We start from the raw sequence: 18912 nt of genomic DNA, 5'->3' as shown, positions 1-18912 counted from the left end.
CAATTAGTACATGACATAACATCCCCTCTTTCAACAAAGAAGATGAGGTCTTTAACCGAGTCAGAATAACTGCTCAACTTTAAAAAACACATTCTATTCAACGAACGCCAAATTGGTATCTTGATCATAACACCGTGTAACATTTATACAGTATCTGCCACTGAATGTGACACATATGCAAGTTCAATATATTTATATGGAATAGCAACTTGCATATTGTAAGCAATTTATCTGTGACCTGTTGTTAAAGCAATTATCTTCAGTAATGTAACAATTCCACATTGTCTGAAGTAAATCAATTGCTAAAATGAATAAACTAATTGCATGCACATATATCACTAGTATTGTTCTTGCGACTGATACATAAAGATTGATTAAAGACTGTATCAATTTTGACTAATTCCAAAATGCGTAGATTGAAAAGCTTTTACTCATTTCTAGTATGTTATAGCATGCCAAAAGTTCAATCTATACTATTTACGGGTGAAGCTAGAGTGAACTATGGTAATTTCATACATTGTACATACATAGCTCATTATCACAATTGAATTCTAATAAGAATTAGCTTTCATAAATTTGGTTAACTCATGAAGTCAATATGCACTTCTATCAACAGGTCTGACTAAACATACATATCTCAGCATTGGGTGTTGTATTGTCACATTATGTCAGTATGTTTCAAAGTTTACACCACATAACTTCTCCCTTTTCCCATAAATGTGAATAATTTGAAGTGCTTTGCCTCATGCATCTCAACACAAATAATTTTCAATCAAAAATGGAATAGTCACAAGGGCTATCCTTAACACATAAAACAGTATTTACAAAGCAGAGTATGTGTTTGCTACTCTGTGATAAGCCTCTTTGGTGGTCTTACAGTGCGACCACTTCTAGTAGTGTATACACCTGGTTTGTCAGGGGTGTTCTTACACTGGCTTTTCTTGGGTGTCAAGATTTCAGGGGTGGGGGCAAAGTGGACCCGCATTTTTGTGGTACCGAGGTCTCTCAGGTCACTACGGTTTCTACGCAGTGTGTGCCCATTGGGGGTCTGTACCAGGTAGGAGTTTGGTTCGGCACATACGTCCTTCACGACCACCGGTGTCCAGAGTCCTGTTCTGCTGTCCCTCATAGTAGCTTGTTGCCCTATCTCTAGGCTCGGCAGTTTCCTTGTACCGCGAACGTCATGGTTTTCTTTCTGCTTGGATTGACGGTCACAAAGCATCTGGCGGATCTCATCGTTGTCTGGTATGTTACCACGGTTCAAAGTGTCTTTCACAGGAAGTGCACTTCTAGACTTCCTCCTGTACAGTATTTCTGCAGGTGGCGGAAGCTTGCTATCTATGGGGGTATTGCGGATGGAGAGCATGGCTAGAAACTCGTCTTGGCCGCCTTCTCTAGCTTTGGTCAGGGTTGCCTTCACAGTTTGTATTGCTCTCTCCACTTGACCATTACTTCTGGGATAGTGTGGGCTAGAGGTGACATGTGTGAATCCCCAGGATTGGCTGAATCTCTTGTATTCCTCACTAGAGAATTGTGGCCCATTGTCACTTATCACTTTCTCTGGGATTCCATGCTCACTGAATACTGCCTTTGTCAGGCGGATTACAGCCACACTTGAGTACCGGGAAGGTAATTTCCTAACGAACGGCATCTTAGAGAAGTAGTCCACGATGATCAAGTATTCGTCGTTACGGAAGTGAAACAGGTCAGTACCGACAACTTTCCAAGGGCCTTGGGGTACCTCATGGTTTGTGAGTGGTTCCGCAGACTGTCTTCTTTGGTGTGCTTGGCATTGAGTGCAGGAGCGAGTCATATTCTCCACATCTTTGTCTATGCCAGGCCAGAATACACACGAACGTGCATATGCCTGCGACTTGACTATGCCTTGATGTCCAATGTGGATTTTCTCTAGGACCTCCTTCCTCATCCGTGGGGGTATGAAGATCCGGTCTCCCTTCATGAGAATGCCATCTTCGATAGAGAGGGAGTCTCTGCAAGACCAAAAATTCCTGATCTCCTTGGGTAGATCCCGTGCGTGTTCGGGCCATCCTTCTATCACTATTGTGGCAAGCAAACTCATGGTCTTGTCTTGCAGGGTCTGCTCTTTGATTTCTTGGAGCTTTGTGTCAGAGCAGTGTATGACATGGATTGTCTCCTCTATGTCCAGGGTCTGTCCTGAGATTGGGCTCAATCTCGAGAGTGCATCAGCAAGTAGCATCGTGCTTCCTGGACGGTACATGATGTGGACATCATACGGTTGAAGCCTTAGCATCATTCTTTGGAGTCTTGGTGGGGTGTCAGCAAGATTCTTGTGCTGGATGTTCTCCAAAGGTTTATGATCTGACTCGACAGTAAACCTAGATCCAAACACATATGTGTGGAAACGTGTGCATCCGAAGACTACTGCTAGTAGTTCACGTTCAATGTTGGCGTGCCGTTGCTCGGTGGGGGACAATGCTTTGCTCGCGAAGGCAACAGGCTTGTTGTCCTGAAGGAGGGCAGCTCCTAGGCCCTTCTGTGTTGCGTCTACTTGGATGACTGTCGGCTTCAATGGGTCGAAGTATGTCAGAGTTGTAAGCTCTTCAACTTTCTTCTTGAGAGTCTCGAAGGCCATCTGGTGCGAACTTGACCACTGCCATTCTCTGTCTTTGCGGGTGAGATCTCGAAGGTCTGCTGTCAGATCAGCTAAGTGGGGAAAGAATGGTGAAAGGTACTGTACCATTCCGAGGAATTGCTGTAGCTCCTTCACATTCTGAGGGGGAGACAGTGCCTTGATGCTGGCCACTTTCTCAGGATCAGGGAGGATGCCATTTGCATCATAGTAGCACCCAAAGAACTTGACAGAGGCGATCTTGATGTCACACTTGTCTAGGTTGAACACTAGTCCGTATTCGCGTGCTCTCTGCATGAGTCTATGCAGGTTGTTGTCGTGCTCCACTTCGGAGGAGCCAAAGACTACAATGTCGTCGGCGATTCCTATGACACCAGGACATCCTTCCAAGATCACGTCCATCTTTGCCTGGAATATATCTTGCGACACATTTAGCCCGATGGGAAGTCTCTTGAAACAGTATCGTCCAAGCGGAGAGTTGAATGTGGTTAGGAGACTGGATTCATTGTCCAGGACAATACTCCAGTACCCATGACGGGCGTCAAGTTTGCTGAAGACCTTTGCTCCGCTCATCTTGAAGGTGATCTCTTCAAGTGTAGGTGTCTTGTGATGGGTCCTTCTGCATGCCCTGTTTAAGTCCTTGGGGTCAAGACAAACACGAAGCTTTCCGTTTGATTTACGGCTCAGGGCTATTGAGGATACCCAATCAGTAGGCTCTGTGACTTTTCTGATAACTCCAAGTTCCTCCATCCTGTTGAGTTCTCCTTGGAGTTCCTCCTTCAAGTGGATGGGGAGTCTTCTTGGGGAGTGAATGACCGGCTGTGCATCATCTTGTAGATCAATGTGAAATTCACCAGGGAATTTGCCGATGCCTTCAAACCTGTCTGGATACCTTGTCTGTAGGTCCTTGGTATTCCTTACAGGTGCCTGTGTTGATGCCTGCACAACGCAATTTAGTGTTACCAGTTCCATCTCCCTTGAACTGGGTAGACCAAGGAGTGCTGGTCCGGTAGTATCAACCACAAAGAATGTAGTTTTGTGCCACTGTGTTACCAGTTCCATCTCCCTTGAACTGGGTAGACCAAGGAGTGCTGGTCCGGTAGTATCAACCACAAAGAATGTAGGTTTGTGCCACTGCCCATTCTTGTATCTACACGATAGGTTCACTGTCCCGTGCTGGGGAATCTCTGCACCATTGTACGCTAAGAGTCGTGTGCTGCTCCTGGAGATCAGAGGTTCGCGTGCGGTATCATCCCCGTCAGTCCATTCTGGATGAATCTGCTTGAAGATGCGGGTAGGCAGTATGTTACCCTGTGCTCCTGTATCAACTTTCACTTTGAGAGTGTGATCTCCTCGTCTATTCGGAATGTCTACGGCTAGTGTGGCAAATACCTCATCGCGTACATCAGCAGTTAGGCTGTCGAATAACAGGTCCCTGTTAAACGTCAAAGTCTCAAGTTTTAGTGAGTTGAACTCACTTGTTGCATGTTCGTCATCACTTGTCATTTCAAGTGGGTGGACAGCTTTGTTACCGTGAGTCCCTTTTCTCTTATTCCATCCTTTTTGATGAAACTGTGATTTCTGTTTGGATGGTCCACGGCGGTCATAGTTTTTTCCTCTGTTACTGCTCTTGCTCCGGCACATCTTCTTCCAGTGACCTTTTTTTCCCGCAGTTGTGGCAAGTAGAGGAGTATGCGGGACATTTTCCTTTCGGGTGGATCGTGCCGCAATTCGGGCAGGTACGGCTTTTCTGAGCTGTATGAACATTAGCATTGTTCTCTAGTCCTCGAAGCTGGGACATGTGTACTGTGCTCGCTTCATGCGTTCTCGCGATATCCAGGGCTTCTTTCAGAGTCATTTTGTCTTTAGCGAGAAGCATTTTCTGGACTTCCGGATACTGAACTCCAGAAATCAGTATCTCAATTATGCGTTCTTCTTGGATGTCTTCATCCCGAAAGAGGCACTTGGCTGCTTTTGATTTGCATCGAACAACAAAGTCATCAATAGCCTCATTATTCAGCTGTCTGTAGCGCTGAAATTCCAGTCGGTGGATACGAAAGTTTTCGGTAGGCTGGATGTGACTCTCCAATCTACTCCAAATGTTCTGAGGATCCTTCAACTGCTCTTCAGTCAGATTCCATGTATTAAAAACGCGAAGACCATCGCGACCTGACCACATTATTATGTAATTGTATTGGTCTTCTTTCTTGATTCCCTTTACGTTAAACCACATTTGGGATAGCTGTTTGAACTCTTTAAATGCCTGAGCTTTGTCTGGGCAATCCCAGTCAAAAGTTGGGGTAGGGAGGGGGCCAGCCATGATATTTAGGTTACTGACAAAATGCTGTGAAAAACATCAATACATGAAAAAAAAAATTGTCAACTTAGTATGACATATTTTTCTAAACGCAATCACATAAAATACATGTGTTCTTTGAATATCAATTGAGAAATTAAAGACTGTTTAGGAAATTTATGTGCCCAGTTTAATTGTAATATAATCCCTTTGCAATGTTTATCCAGTTAATAATAAACACCATTATTCAATCAAAATAGGCACAAATATAATTCAAATACTTCCATACACATGAAAAAAAATGTCGGTATGCGTACTAAATAAAATGTTCAAATACAAAATATCAGTATCTAAATACACTATGTTAGAAACCTAATTACACATCAATCAATTTAAAAATCTATTAAATGTTTACATTATATTTTTCCAAAATTCCAGTGAATGCGTAGGCCTATCTAACGTTAGAGCATGCTGCAAATTGATGCCTATAAATCTTGAACCAAAATTCAATTCTGAATTCCACCATTACAATGTTATATAATTCCAAAAATCACAAAATTTATACAAATTGAAAACAAAATCAGCTTAGGTGATATTTACGGGCATGTTAAATATAACTCAATTCTCACACTCCAGTTATTAACAATCAATTTCTTCTATTATACATTACATTTAACTTTACACATGAGTATTGAAAAAAAAAATCTTTAGGGCCTAATTAATGTAGTTTGGTCAACTTAGATCTGACGTTACAATACACCAAACCAAATAAGATCTTTTAATATATTCTTTTTTTTTTAATAAACAATTTAAACAGAAGTTAACCCAGTCTAACCGTGGCGTTACAACTTCATTTTTAAATTAATGAAACCAGAGAGTTAATCTTTTATATTGATAAAGAAATCCTGGATTTAAAACAAAGGTTTCAAATTCAACAGAGTAATTTCCAGCTCTCAAATTTCAATCTCATTTGCAGTCATACGACTAAAAATTTCATGCTTTCATTTTCAGATCACTGTTTTTTAATTTATAACTTCAGCACTGTTGTATTTAACTTGAGCTCGGCCTTGTCCTCGCCCTTGGCTTGGGGCTGCTCGCGCTACGTTGGTCGCTTGGTGAACATCCGTACACCGTCGCCAGTTGTCCTAGCGTTAGACTGTTGCTTGAACGGCAAAAAATAGTTCCTTCATAAGGCTTCAGCTCCGATTCGATTGCTCATCCACGTAGCAGGCTAGCTAGCTAGACATCACGTACAGTACGTCGATGCGTTCTCAACTGGGCTGCCAGTACCGATCGGCGATAGTGTCAAAATGTCAGATTATTCTCACTAACTTTGGCAGTAGGCCTAACTTAGTTTGGACTAAGCCGTGAGAACGGCTGTTTTACAGACTAACCTGTGTGGCGGTGGCAAAATTTGTCTTGGATGTGTGCTGCAAAGCGTCCAAAACCATTATTTAACTCAGTCAGTGTCACACATCTCGAGACAGAACAGGTTTGCAAAACATCAATCCATCGAGGACAAAACATTCCAATGCAGAGTCGAAACAATGCAGTTTATTCCGTAGCAGCGAAAATCTTCCGTAGATATGGAATTGTTTTACTCACTTGCGTGCTGGAAAGCGTCCGAAACTCACGCAGTATGACGGCTTTCTTTGGCAAAACGAGCACAAAATCCTTATAACATTGATCTTTGCATGTAGGCTATGCGAAATGAACCCTTTGCGTGCCGGAAAGCGTCCATAAACACACACAATAGGGCCAAAGCAGCGGGGTGAAGTTTCAAGAGTTTCCAAATTTGTCACTTTTTCAGTTTACGAGTCGAGTGTTCGATTCAACGCTGACGCATATTAGTCCGCGTATGCGGGAGACTTGAATTTGCATAGGCACAACACGGTAGTTCCAGGGATAGCACAGACGATGCAGTGCTATAGTGATGCGGTCACTAGACTGTGGGAGAGGCGACGCATCGGTGCAGTTCCAAGTCTGGATTCGTGTTTCCAAAAACAGTTTCAGTCATAATTTTGAGAGTTCCTCAAAAATAAGGTTTATTCCAATCCCGCAGCTGCCACCATGTTATGTTGTCATCCTTGACACAAAGAATAATTCCTTGACAGGCGTGATTCAGCAGTTACGAGACATTTATTTAGGAGCAATACTTGACGTAGCTCTGTGCCTATGAGTGTCTCTGAGCCTCTCCACTCAGTATTACAATTTGGTGTACATCCGAATATATGTCAGTTAGTACATGACATAACAGACAGCATTGCGGCACTCAACATTTTATCAAAGATTAAAAAAAGGCGAAAGATATGAAATAATTGTATTTCAGGACAGAGAATTACGAGAACTTAAAGATCCCCTATTCAAAATGGTCCCGTATTTCTAAGGATAGATCTCCAGATGATCTTAGATGTTGCATTTGAGCGTCCATAGATTGGTTACACTGGGTGCGAAGTTTCAGAATTTATAGTGATTGGGATGACAAGAAAGTATTTTCCAAGTTCATAACAAATCACAATAGGCGTTTTCACATCAGCCCGATAAAAATCCAAGCTCGAGAAATTTTTCGCGATTGCGAGTTAGCGCGCTATTTCATTTCTTATTCACATCAGCCCGAAGAGAATCAGCCCGAATTTTTGTCGAGCTAATTCGACAGCCGAGTATGTGCAAACAGCATAAGTAATGTGTGTGCTCTCTCAAAAATTCCTCGTAATTTGTGTGCAGTTTGCCTCGATCGATTGGGTCACACACGCTAGGCATAATGGATGCATCGCGCTGATTTCTCGAGTCGTTTTCACATTATCAAATAGCGCGCTACTATCCCGCTATTTCAGAAATTTCCCGAGTTGGACTCGAGAAATTTTCTCGATCAGAGCGATACAGTTAGCACGTTAATTTATGTTCACAATATCAAATAGCGCGCTATTTCGCTATCGGGAAAATTTCCCAAGTCAGAAAACAGCGCACTATTTCGAAACATCGGGCTGATGTGAAAACGCCTAATGAAGAAGAAAGTATGATGACATAACAGCTTCACATAAGAATGCAAGACCAGGTGCTCAAGGAAGCAGAGCAAAAGAAGAAAACATGCATGAATTTCACACAGGTGCAGTGTAATGGAATTTACAATTCTACACAGACTATTAGAATAAAGATGTGAATCTCTTATTTCATTATCATTGTTCAATGCATTATGCTTTTGGGGTTTTAGAGTGTAGATTTATCTGCCCAAGACCACAATAAATTCAACAAACACATGGCAATATCGACTTACAAATTGTATGATGTGAGGTTTTGTGAATTATCTGGGATGCTCCTTTAATTCTCCCTCAGTCCTTAGACTTATACACTAGGTAACGAGAGTTTCAGCAAAATATTTTGTGTGACTACCATCTACAGAAGATAAACAAGTTGCGGAATTTTTTTTTTTTTTCAGAGGTGCTTGCGTCCTTGGACGAGATGTTTTTTTACCCACGGCGTCTCTCGATCAATCGATCGATCCAGGTTAAAACGGGAAATGGCTACCTAACAAAGTTAGTTCTATTGAAGGGGCTGTTCTCTGGATGAATATTAAAAAGGAAATCCAGTCCAAAAATACGTTGTAATAAAAAATATAGGTTTTCCCGGCCAATTTCGCACTTTTGTCAGTCTATTTGATAAAAGGTTCATTCAATTTAGCGAAAATCCTCGTCACTGCACATTCTGTCATTCAAAATTGCAACTTGTTCGTTCAATTTAGCATTTCGGTCAACGCACATGTGCCTTTCGAATTCGTAAAACGGGCATTCAAATTGGCACGTGCTCTTCAGTCATTCAAATTCGCCAGCACTGGCGGAAAATGGTATTTCAGTCATTCAATTTCGCGTATGGGCAGTCAAATTCCAAATATGTTCATTCAAATTGGCGTAATGTTATTTCTATTTTGAAAAGGCGAGAACCGTGATTTACGCGTATTTAAATGTGAATTTTTGTTTCATCCACACACTGTTAAGTATATAGTAAAGGTATCTTTGACCCTAAATAACTCAAATTTGTTGTTCTGTAACGCCCCTCTTCTTCCATACATGTTATCAGAACTATACATGCCATGCTTGCACCAGTACCATAGATTCACTTCACTTTCTTATGTCCAGTCATGGCAGCACGAGTTAGATACAGGCGTATCTCTCAAGAAAACAGGGAAAGAATCATAGAAGCATTTGAGGGTAATAACCTTGACAAATTGATGGCTAGAGCTGATCCAAGAACTTTTATTCATTCCTAATGATAATTAACGCAATCTAGCACCCACCAAATGTGACCCTGCACCTCAAAACAAACAAAAAGTCGCCAGACATGAATATTTAGTTAAGACCATATTCTGAAAGACCAGATTTTAAGCTTTAAAATGATGTATAACTCAAATCAAATGGACTCTCCTAACCTATCTAAATATTGGAAAGAAAGCACAAACTCAGGAAAATTGTGAACTGAGAAAAGAGGCTCTGAAGTACAGTGTCTATTCAAGCGCTTAATCTTTACCAAACCGTGCTGGCTGTGCGATGAATGGGACAAAAACAGGAAGTAAACCACCAGAGTAACAACAATGAGGAGATTATAAGATTAAAGTGAAATTAAGCCTGCCTCATTAACGCATTCTGTCCATAATTAATACTAACTTTCAAAGCAGTAGTACTATCCTTTCAAAAGTTATTACAGTTGAAAGTGAAGAGTGTGGACAAGGTTTTTCAGAAATGAAAAGGGGATTCTAAAGACACACCTAATCACACTATTCTACCAAAAATGTTTGAGATAAACTGCTAAAAAACACACTTTCCTGCCCGAATTATGATACCAAATTTTAGCATAATGTAAAAGAAGAGTTGCTCTTTCAGAAAACATGAGAAAGTCAAGTTCGGCTAGGTTGACCCATTTCACTTATTTTCAGTCCTCACGCAAAATCAGTGTGTGCGACTTTATGTTCGTTTTGAGGTGCACTGTCACAAATGAAAATAATGAAACATGCAGATGAAAGAAATAATCATGTAAATTGAAACCTCCTTCTCCCAATTATTAACAAAACAAACTTAAGATCAATGTATCTGTGAATGACATAATGCTATCGAACATTATAAACACATTCACTTATTTTGAAAGTACTGTTGCAAAGGTGATATCAGAATAAAAGCATAAACGTGTCTGCTAAATTGACTGCAGTAAATGCGAAATTGGATGCCCAAGAATGAATTCGAATGAACGAGCGCAGCGTTTACGTGATCACGTGACTTATATATCGTGCTAAATTGAATGAACGATTTGCGAAATGGTGCTTGTCTTACGAATTTGAACCGAAAAAGTGCTGATTCGAATGATGTAAAAGGTAATTTGAATGCTCCAAAATGAATTTGAATGAAAAGATTATAAAATTGAAATACCGAACATGCCGTCTAGGCTAAATTGTGCTAAATTGAATGCAGCAATTAGGAATTGGACTGAAAAAAGTGCGAAATTGGCCGGGAAAACCTATAGTAAAATTTTATAAGTTCAACTATAAAAATTTGACTGAAATCGGATGTAAATATAAGATAAAAAAGTTATGAAATGTTTAAGTTTTGATAATTTTTCCATAAAAGTTCTTGTACAGTGGGTATGAATATGCAAATGAGTGAGCTAACCATGTCATACCCTCACAATTTTCCATTGATCGTGTAGTACAAAAAAAAAAATGACGAAAAATCAATGTTTCTGTCATTGAAGTCTGAAACATGACGTTATTCCTGGCTTATCATGCTTGTTGAATGACATCAGAATAGTGATCTGTTAGAAATACGAGCAACTGAGCTTCGGGCATAATTGCGTTTGAACAAAAAAAAAAAAGATTATTTACAAATTATATGGTACGTTGTGAGGGAAAGACATGCTCACTTTGCCATTTCCATATTTACATTGACTGTTTAAGAACTGTTTCCCTCCCCCCCCCCCCCAAAAAAAAAAAAAATAGCGAAACTTCAATACATAATAACTGTCTAATATTTTACTCTTTCTTATCAGACTAAATTATGTTTGGACTGGATTTCCCCTTTAAAGCCCGCCGCGGATCCAAAGTCTGTCAGTTGTATAGTCGTGAGTCGTATAGTGTGAGGCGAGCTTAAGATATTATTTTATGACATTTGTGGTTCTCTTGTAAAATATCCCAGCTCTATTGCTCCTAATCGACTTGTGTCCTATGCTCTAGGTCATCAAAGACCGCCATCTGGTGGCGATCATTGTCATTCTTCTCATCATCGACGTCGTCATCCTAATCACGAAGCATATCATAGACCCTTACCGCGTGATCGACGAGATGATAGAGCAACCACGGGTAAGAACAGAGAAGAAGAAAAAGAAAAAGAAGAAGAAGAAGAAGAAGAAGAAGAAGAAGAAGAAGAAAAGAATCTTGAGCACGGTGCAACCTGCACTGACAATGTCGTCATGCAATGTACATGAAAAACCATCACTTTTTAATACAATCTACTCAATGTTGCCTTTGTCAGATTGACTAATATCAAGCTATACCATTTCGATTGTAGCTGAGGTTCTGATTACTGCAGTAGTATCAATTATTATTACTCTCACACTGTCATGTGCTGCCAGTAGGTCTACATGTTTACATGGCTTCTTATGGTTCAACAAACACATAACATATTAGACATCCCCCATAAATCTCTCCCTTATAGGATACTGTTTTTGTTGCTGTTGTTGTTGTTGTTGTTGTTGTTGTTGTTGTTGTTGTTGTTGTTGTTGTTGTTGTTGTTGTTGTTTTCGTGTTAATCGTAGCACTTAACAATACATATTGGCCAGCGATTTCTGGAAATCTCCTGTCACGGGGGAAGGTGTCCTCATCCCCTCCCCTGTAGATTATGAGAAGTTTCCTATAATATGTTTGTCCCTGATGTCCACTACGGTATACTGCCCTACTTTGGCAAAAGGAAGCAAGTGACATACCATCCGAATTTGAGTATTGATGTTTTCATAATTCACATAATGAGCTCTTCTTCCAGGCCAAATTTCATGCAGAAACAATCATCCTACTAAGAGATATGTTAGATAAGACATCATGATAGTCCATTGACGTCAGTGTAAATGACAGACACATTTTGCTCTTTTACGAGAAATGTCACTTTTGTCACTTGCTTCCTTTTGCCAAAGTAGGGCAGTATAACTGTACAGACGATCACGACTAATATGTTCATAAACTAACGTGTATGATTGCCCTGTGTGCTTCACAGAGCGAAGAGGATCGAGCACAGTTTGTGGTCTACATCCACGTGTATCGCCGCTGTTCCACGACCCACAACACCGTATGGACCGTCATTCTCGTGGTTTACAAGGCCTTCATAATGCTCTTTGGTGCATTCCTCTCTTGGCAAACCCGGTGAGTACACATAAAACTGGAGTTTGAAGATCAATCAGTAAGCACTGAATTAAATGATAAAGTTTATGGAAATACTGCCTCACGCTTTCCTTGTATGTAAACTCTGTTTGTTTGTATTTTTATTATCATTATTCGGTTTGCTTCGTAAAGTCAAGAATGAAAAAAAAAATCGTTAATTTCTTTCACGTATATACTTTGTTTCGGTTACAAAACCTTCAAAGGGCTCTTCCTTGATAAAGTGTTAATGATTAGAGTTCCTGTGTTACTCACAAAGTGGCAATTTTCTTTTTATCTTTTTTTTTTTGCAGATTCAATAAAATTAATGTAACCACTTCCATTCCAAACCGTTCTTAAACATTGGATAGCAGTAAAATTCAGAAGTGCCACTTTATTGAGGTGATTTAAACATGCTAAAGGGATTATGTGACCCTGCACCACAAAATAAACAAAAAGTCGCCAGACATGGATTTTTAGTTAAGGGCAGATTCTAAAAGAGCATACTCTCAGCTTTAAAGTGATGTCTAACTCAATTAAAATGGACTCTCGTAACCTACTTTCATGTTGGAAAGAAAGCACACACTCTGGAAAAGTGTGAACTGAGAAAAAAGGCTCTGAAGTAAAGCGTCTATTCAAGCGCTTAATCTTTTCCAAGCAACGCTAGCTGTGCAATGAATGGCACAAAAAACAGGGTGTTAACCACAGGAGCAATAATAATGAATTATCAGATTAAGCTGAAATGAGGCATGCTTTATTAACACATTTGTCCTTGACTAATGACAATTTTCAAAGCAGTAGCATTATCCGTTCAAAAGTTATTAGTGTTGAAAATGAATAGTGTATACCGGGTTTTAAGAAATGAAAAGGGGACTCTATCAGAATCATCTAATCACACTGTTCTACAATAAAGTGTTTGAGAAAAATTACTAAAATCACAGTTTCCTGTATGTTTTGTTATCCCAAACTTTGACATAATGTAGAGGAAGACTTGCTCATTCAGAAAATATGAAAACTTTTAAGATTAGCTATACACGTAGGTTGACCTATTTCACCAATTTTCAGTCCTCACACAAAATCACTGCGTGCGACTTTTTGTTCGTTTTGTGATGCACGGTCACATAGTTTTGGTTGAGATGGGACTTCAGGTTTCCAACATTTTTATGAGATAATGAGAAACCTCTTATGAAATATGAAAGAGCACGCAATTCTCAAAGGAATTCAATTTTTATTTGATAAGATTGGTTTTGAAATGGCTAAGATATCTGGCAACCAAGAGGTCCTAATGAATTAAAGGGCCCACCTTTCATTAGGACCACTTTGGTTTTTACTTTGTTTTTGACTATCTCGGTCATTTTAAAACCGATTTTCATGAAAGAAACTTTGAAATATACCTCTTAGAGTTGTATGGTCTATAACAATATCATTTCATAAATGGTTTCTAATTATCGGACAAAAAGTTACAGAATCTAAGTCCCCCATCTCCACCAAAGCTATACCATCCCTTTAAACGACGATTTTAAGTGGTTTGATTGATTCCTGTACCCGTCGCAGGACCATCAGTCTGCCAGGTCTCAATGACAGCTACTATGTGGGGCTTTCCATCTACAACGCCTGCCTGTGCTGCGCCGTCGCCGTCCCGCTTTGCATATTCAACGCGAACTCGCTGAACGTGACGTACACGGTGACGGCTGGCTTCATTCTCTTCTGTTCCACCTCCATCCTGTGCACGTTATTCTTTCCAAAGGTCAGCAAACTTTTCTTACCACGTGACTACAATCAGTCTCTCTCTCTCTCTCTCTCTCTCTGGACTAAAGTCGAGACCTGAGAAAATATTTCGTCGTTTTTAAATGTCCGCTCACACAATCACGTGACAATAGAGTAATGACGTTATTTATAATGATGATGAAAATGATGAAATAACAATGATAACATTATTATAATCATGATAAAAATAAAAATGGTAGTAGTAGTAGTAGTAGAAAAAATAATATTTATAATAATAATGATAAGATAATAGAAATAATAAAATCTTATTTCTCCAGGGTAGCCTCTTCAGTGTTGCCACTGCTCTACCAGAGGGCCCTGCCATTATTTTTACCCTAGCGTTGCCAGGCACACTCCTGGGTCGAGAGGGACATGGTGGGTAAAAACATCTCGTCCAAGGACGTTAGCACTGGGCGGGAATCAAACTCGGGTCCTCCGATTGACAGTCGGGAGTCTTATCCACTAAGTCACAGCGCCCCCACACTGAAAAGGCCCATATCTATTCATCTGTTGATGACATGTTAAAAAGCCATCATCATTATGGAAAAAAAAAAAGAAGATGTCCAAGGATGTCGTAATCAACAGTATTACACTGTGTGATTGCCTGCAAAATGATGCTTGTGTCTCTATTTCACATGGCAGGTTTCCGCCCTCTATCGCCAGAACCATGAAGTTGCTCAACTTCCTCGAATTGCTGTCAACACCGTGTCGACCTCCCTGGCCGGGCCCTCGAGGGGCGCATCCCGCAAGATGGAGGTGCGAGAACCTACTCAGCTCGACGAACATAACCCCATCAACAAGAAGATCTGAATCACAGTTTTGGAGGCAGACACCCCGTTTTACAACCTCGCACAATCACTGCCAAGCGAAATCTAAAGGCCGTGTCACACCAGCCTTGCGTGCGACTTGCGTGCGACTTGCAAAGAACAATTTTGACTACCCGGAGGTCCCCGTAGATGATCCGCACATGACAGTACCTAGCATTTATCTCAAAAGTAGTCGCCCGGAGGTGCGCACGCATATATTTTTACCCACAACCGTGTTTAGGCCCTGTCACACCTTTCCGGGCAAGCTTCTCGGGCTTGTTACGTGTAGGGATTTTCTAGCATACCGGACATTCCTGAGGGCGGAAAAGGATTTGTGCGAGTCAGCGCATGTGTCTTACTTGCTGGACGCGTTATACTTGCGAGTATACTGTGTAACCTTTGTACCAGTCGCGTGGGGGCTGACAACGCAGTGAAGGAATTCCTCTGAAGGAATGGCAGAAGTCCCACGGAATTTCATTATCTTGGCTGCATACGGGACTGCGAAGTACCTGCGTGGGAATTGCCTGGGAAGTACTGCCGCTAAGGGTCTCCTACTGGCGTTCTGCGTGGACCTCTACGGGCATTCCCGCGACTCACCCGGAAAAAGTTTTGGTCATGCTCAAAACTTGGCTGCGGTTAAATCGGACTTGCGTGAGCACCTCCGGGCAACTACGCGCTAGATACTGTCACGTGTGGACCAACTGCGGAGAGCTCCGGGGAGTAAATTTGTTTCCCCGCAAGTCAAGCCGCAGAATTTCCCCCGTACGGTATGACAAGGCATGAATGAAAATTGCAAACATTCTTGTTCGCCCGCTGAAAATCTTCTACGTGCTGGAAACTACCTCCTCGCGAACAAGAATGTTTTCAATTTTTGCACTTGTTTCTTACCTACTAGACGCGTGCTACTTAGCTTCTACTTGCGTGCATTCCATGTGACCTGCGTGAGAGCTTTGAAACCGATCCCTTTTCTGTTACGAGCGACTTGGGGTACTGAGAAGTACCTGTGTTGGAGTTGCCTGCGAGGTGCTGCCGGTAAGGGTCTCCTACTGGTGTTCTGCGTGTACCTCTGCGAGCGAACCCCCACGACTCACTCGGAACAAGTTTTGAGCATGCTCAAAGCCTTGTCATATGGTATCTGGGGAAGTTTTGCGGCTGGACTTGCGGGGAAACAAATTTGCTACCCGAAGCTCTCAGCAGTTGGTCCGCACCTGACACTACCTAGCGCGTATCTCGCCTGTAGTTGAATAACTGAATTGAATAACTGAAACTGTACTGGTCTTGCACTCGAGACACAGTGAACAGTTCCAGCACGTTTATTTTCATATTTCACTTGACATCAAAATACATCCAAAAAAAGAATACAAACCAAGTAAGATACAAAATATGTCATACGTCGGGACATGAACAGAAAAAAGTGTGTCAGCATACACAATGTACATAAGACTATTCTCTATAACTTGTGAAATATGATGGAACCGCAAAAGCAAAGCTTGTAAACGCAGGTTCCATGAAAAAATACCGGTGTAAATTTTCTATGCAATCAATGGAGATAGGACACAAAGTAATAATGACGAAACGATTATGAAAGCTAAAATATCAAAGTACAAAGGGAAAAAGAAATAAGAGAATAAAAAGAAAAAGTGAAAAAACAAAACAAAAAACAAGAACCCAAAGAATAAGAACTAAATGAAAATATGGCATATATAATTAGGTACACAAGTATATACGTGCACATTATCTATAATCAACTTCATAATGAGTTCAAAATGTTAATACAAATACGGGTGCAGTGATTATATAACGGGAGCATAAACCAGAAATATACATTGAACGAGGATACTGCGCATATAACATATTGAAATATTCTAATCAGACTGATTATATTCATTTATTAACATTAATTTCAATTTTTGTTTAAATGTAAACATACTAGAACAATTGATTAAATCGGCGGGAAGATCATTCCAGAATTTAGGTCCGGTAAAAACAATTGTTTTTTGAGCAAGGAGTGTGCGAGTACGTGGAAGGTGAAATGATTCTCTTTGTCTTGTGGGGTAAGCATGGACGATATAGTTTTTCTGAAACATATGAGTAAATACGTCAGGCAAGCCGTTTGCTGATAACTGAAACATAAATGTGCCTAAGTTGTATAAAAACAAGTCAGCAACCTTAAGGAGTCTGTTTTCAAAGAAGAAATAATTCGTGTGACAATAATAATCGGCTAGATTTATTGAACGAATAGCCCGTTTTTGTAGTTTGAAAATTTTATCAATGTATAATTTGGCACAGTTTCCCCAGGCAAGTATTCCGTAACAGAGGTAGGGTAAAATGAGCGTTGAATATAAGTTTTTCAAAATATACTTTGGGAAAAAATGTTTTAGCTTATTTAAAATCCCAGTATTTCTCGAAAGCATTTTAGATAAATAATTCATGTGATATTTCCATGTTAATTCATGGTCAATATAAAGACCTAAACACTTAAACGATTCAACTTGAATCAAACTATTATTATTCATTTTTATATCGCCAGGCAAATGGATCACAGAATTACTAAATAACATATAAACAGTTTTGTTTATATTAAGAGACAACTTGTTAGCTTGGATCCACATTTGAACCGACTTTAATTCTCTGTTCACTACATCTAAAAGGGTTGTTGGGTTTCGATGGGAAAAAAAGATATTAGAATCATCGGCAAAAAGAAGAAAAGATAAAACATTAGATGAATTTTTGAAATCGTTTATATAAAGAATAAACAAAAGTGGGCCTAAAAGGGATCCTTGAGGGACCCCACAAGATAGTGTTTTTAAGTTGGAACTGAAGCCGTTGATATTTACAAACTGTTTCCTGTTAGTTAGGTAGCTCCTGAACCAGTCCAAGGCCTTTCCACGTATCCCATAGTGCGAGAGTTTGTATAGCAAAATACCGTGATCGATAGTGTCAAAGGCCTTGGACAGGTCCAGGAATATACCAACAGTATGTGACGAGTCGTCAATAGCGTGGGCTACTTTATCGATAAAAGCAAGCACAGCATGAGTAGTAGAGTGTTTTTTCCTAAATCCAAATTGAGACTCACAAAAAATATTGCATTCGTTTAGGAACTTAATTACACGAGAATATATCAACTGTTCAAGAATCTTAGACATCGCCGTCAAAAGAGAAATTGGACGATAATTACTTACATCTTGCTTGTTACCTTTTTTATAAATCGGAACAACTTTAGCAATTTTCATTTGACTAGGCACTACGCCAGTAACAAGGGACAGATTAAATATATATGTTAAATGAGACAATATTGCCGATATAATATTTTTCAGTAAAAAATTTGTAATACCATCATGTCCAGCACTCTTTTTTGCTTTCAACTTCAGAACTACATCCCTCACCTCGTATTCTTGGATGGGAGTAAAAAACACAGATTGAGGATTTGGATCAGTTAGAAAATAATGAAATTCTTTATCTGTTATTGGGATATTACTAGCAAGACTGGGGCCTAAATCAACAAAAAAATCATTAAACGCATTAGCAACATGTACCGGATTTTGGATCGAGATACCATGCTGAGATATTTCCTTCACTTGTTCCGATTTATCTGTAACTCTGAGAACTTCATTAATCACCTTCCACGTACTCTTGGTATCATTTTTGTAAAGGTCAAACTGCCTCGTGAAATACCTCCTCTTAGCAAATCTCAAAGTTGTTGTAAGAATATTACGATAACATGCATATTTACCTTTCGTATTTTCATTCGGATTCCTCTTATATTTACAAAATAAATTATTCTTATGATTGATAGACTTAAGGAGGGATTTGGTGATCCAAGGCATTCTTGGTGTTTTTTTGTAGGTAGAACGGGTGGATTGTCGTAAAGGAATAATTTCATCATAAAGCCTAGAAAATTTATCCAGAAAAGTATGAAATGCAGTTTCTGCATCATTATCAATACCAAAAACTTCTTCCCAGTTAGCAGTCAACAATCTCTCCCTGAGTCTATCAATGTTGCTCTCAGAAAAATCACGAAAAGTAAATCTTTGAGTCTTAAGAC

General features: G+C 40.0%; 1 protein-coding gene across 1 annotated transcript in view; it reads left to right on the top strand.

Moving 5' to 3' along the window:
- The window catches only part of LOC140235728 (gamma-aminobutyric acid type B receptor subunit 2-like), a 62718-nt gene extending 47847 nt beyond the window's left edge, over positions 1 to 14871 (top strand). Inside the window, 4 exon segments of the mRNA XM_072315740.1 lie at positions 11122 to 11247; positions 12155 to 12300; positions 13849 to 14041; positions 14704 to 14871. Of these exon segments, the coding sequence (XP_072171841.1) occupies positions 11122 to 11247; positions 12155 to 12300; positions 13849 to 14041; positions 14704 to 14871 (633 nt within the window).
- The last annotated feature ends 4041 nt before the right edge of the window (positions 14872 to 18912 follow it).

Source organism: Diadema setosum, chromosome 12 (genome assembly GCF_964275005.1).
Source record: "Diadema setosum chromosome 12, eeDiaSeto1, whole genome shotgun sequence".
Taxonomy (NCBI): Eukaryota; Metazoa; Echinodermata; class Echinoidea; order Diadematoida; family Diadematidae; genus Diadema; species Diadema setosum.
This window is presented reverse-complemented; position numbering and strand designations above follow the sequence as displayed.